General features: G+C 40.3%; 1 protein-coding gene across 1 annotated transcript in view; it reads left to right on the forward strand.

The window, feature by feature from the left end:
- Positions 1–1,119, forward strand: part of LOC107745270 (formin-like protein 2) — a 108,046-nt gene that overhangs the window by 69,703 nt on the left and 37,224 nt on the right. Inside the window, exon 6 of the mRNA XM_016559119.1 lies at positions 97–252. Coding sequence (XP_016414605.1) covers positions 97–252 — 156 coding nt within the window. The remainder of the gene's footprint in view (positions 1–96; positions 253–1,119) is intronic.

The following is a 1,119-nucleotide window of genomic DNA, read 5'->3' on the forward strand; positions in this document are numbered from 1 at the left end:
TAATAATAATAATAATAATAATAATAAAAGACTATAATATTCTCTTTGTGGTAAGTTTGCCCCTATCCTGAGCTCCTGCTGTTCTGTGTTTGACAGGTTTGACGGTGACAGCTCTGAGAACAGCACAGAAAACTCTGTGGATAAATCTAAACCCTGGAATCGATCAATTGAAGATCTCCATGGAGGAAACAACCTCTCATCAGCTGTCACAGGCAACAGCATCTCCAGAGCCAGCAGACATTCAACGATAAGGTGTGAACACACATGAACACTAACTGATTTATTTATTTTTTTATTTTTTTAGGCGTACAGCAGAATCATAGCAAACAAGACACTGATAGCATCTGATAGTTTTAATTTGAACGCGATATGGTTTTGTCCGACTGCAGAGAGTGTGTACAGACTTCATGTGTTTTCTGAAAGGCTCTTTTGTATAGTCATGAGGCCTGTATGACTTTAAATGGCTTAGGAAACAGTGCACCATGTCAGAACACAGTCGACATGTGTCTGTCTGTCTGTCTGTCTGTCTGGCCGCTGACTCACAAAACTGGTTATTCTGATTAAGAATGGACAACTGACACATCAGCATCATATGAGTATTAATACAGGAACTTCCCTGTCTGTTATTGAGCAGCCTGATGACGGGACAGAAGTATTAACACTGAGCCTGAGGGGATCTATTTTGAATGGGTTCAATATGTTAAGCCCCCTGTCACTTGAATTGGATTAAGGTCTAACCCTTATGCAGCAGTTAAGAGAATTCCAGATTCTAATTTTGGAGTTCTGCTCGGTTGTTTCTTCTGGATCACATCAAAAGCTCCTAGCTATTCAGTGGAGTTTTGCTAACATAGAGACATATGTCTTCAACATTGAGTAAGACAAAGCAAAGCCCCTGCAGTGTGATCTGACACCAAAGTCTCATCCTGAATAAGTAAACTTTATAAAGAAATTAATGTTGAGTAAGAACATGTGTCAGTAATACTCATATGATGTTGATGTGTCACAGAGTAACACATTTGCATAATGCCCGTCTGTTCTGCGTTGGCCGGCCGTGAACAACTTGACCCCGCCCTCAAACACTGTAGCTTGTTCATGTGGTTAAAGGGGTCATATGATGTT

Source organism: Sinocyclocheilus rhinocerous, unplaced genomic scaffold, assembly GCF_001515625.1.
Source record: "Sinocyclocheilus rhinocerous isolate Xijiao unplaced genomic scaffold, SAMN03320098_v1.1 scaffold887, whole genome shotgun sequence".
In the NCBI taxonomy this organism is placed as follows: domain Eukaryota; kingdom Metazoa; phylum Chordata; class Actinopteri; order Cypriniformes; family Cyprinidae; genus Sinocyclocheilus; species Sinocyclocheilus rhinocerous.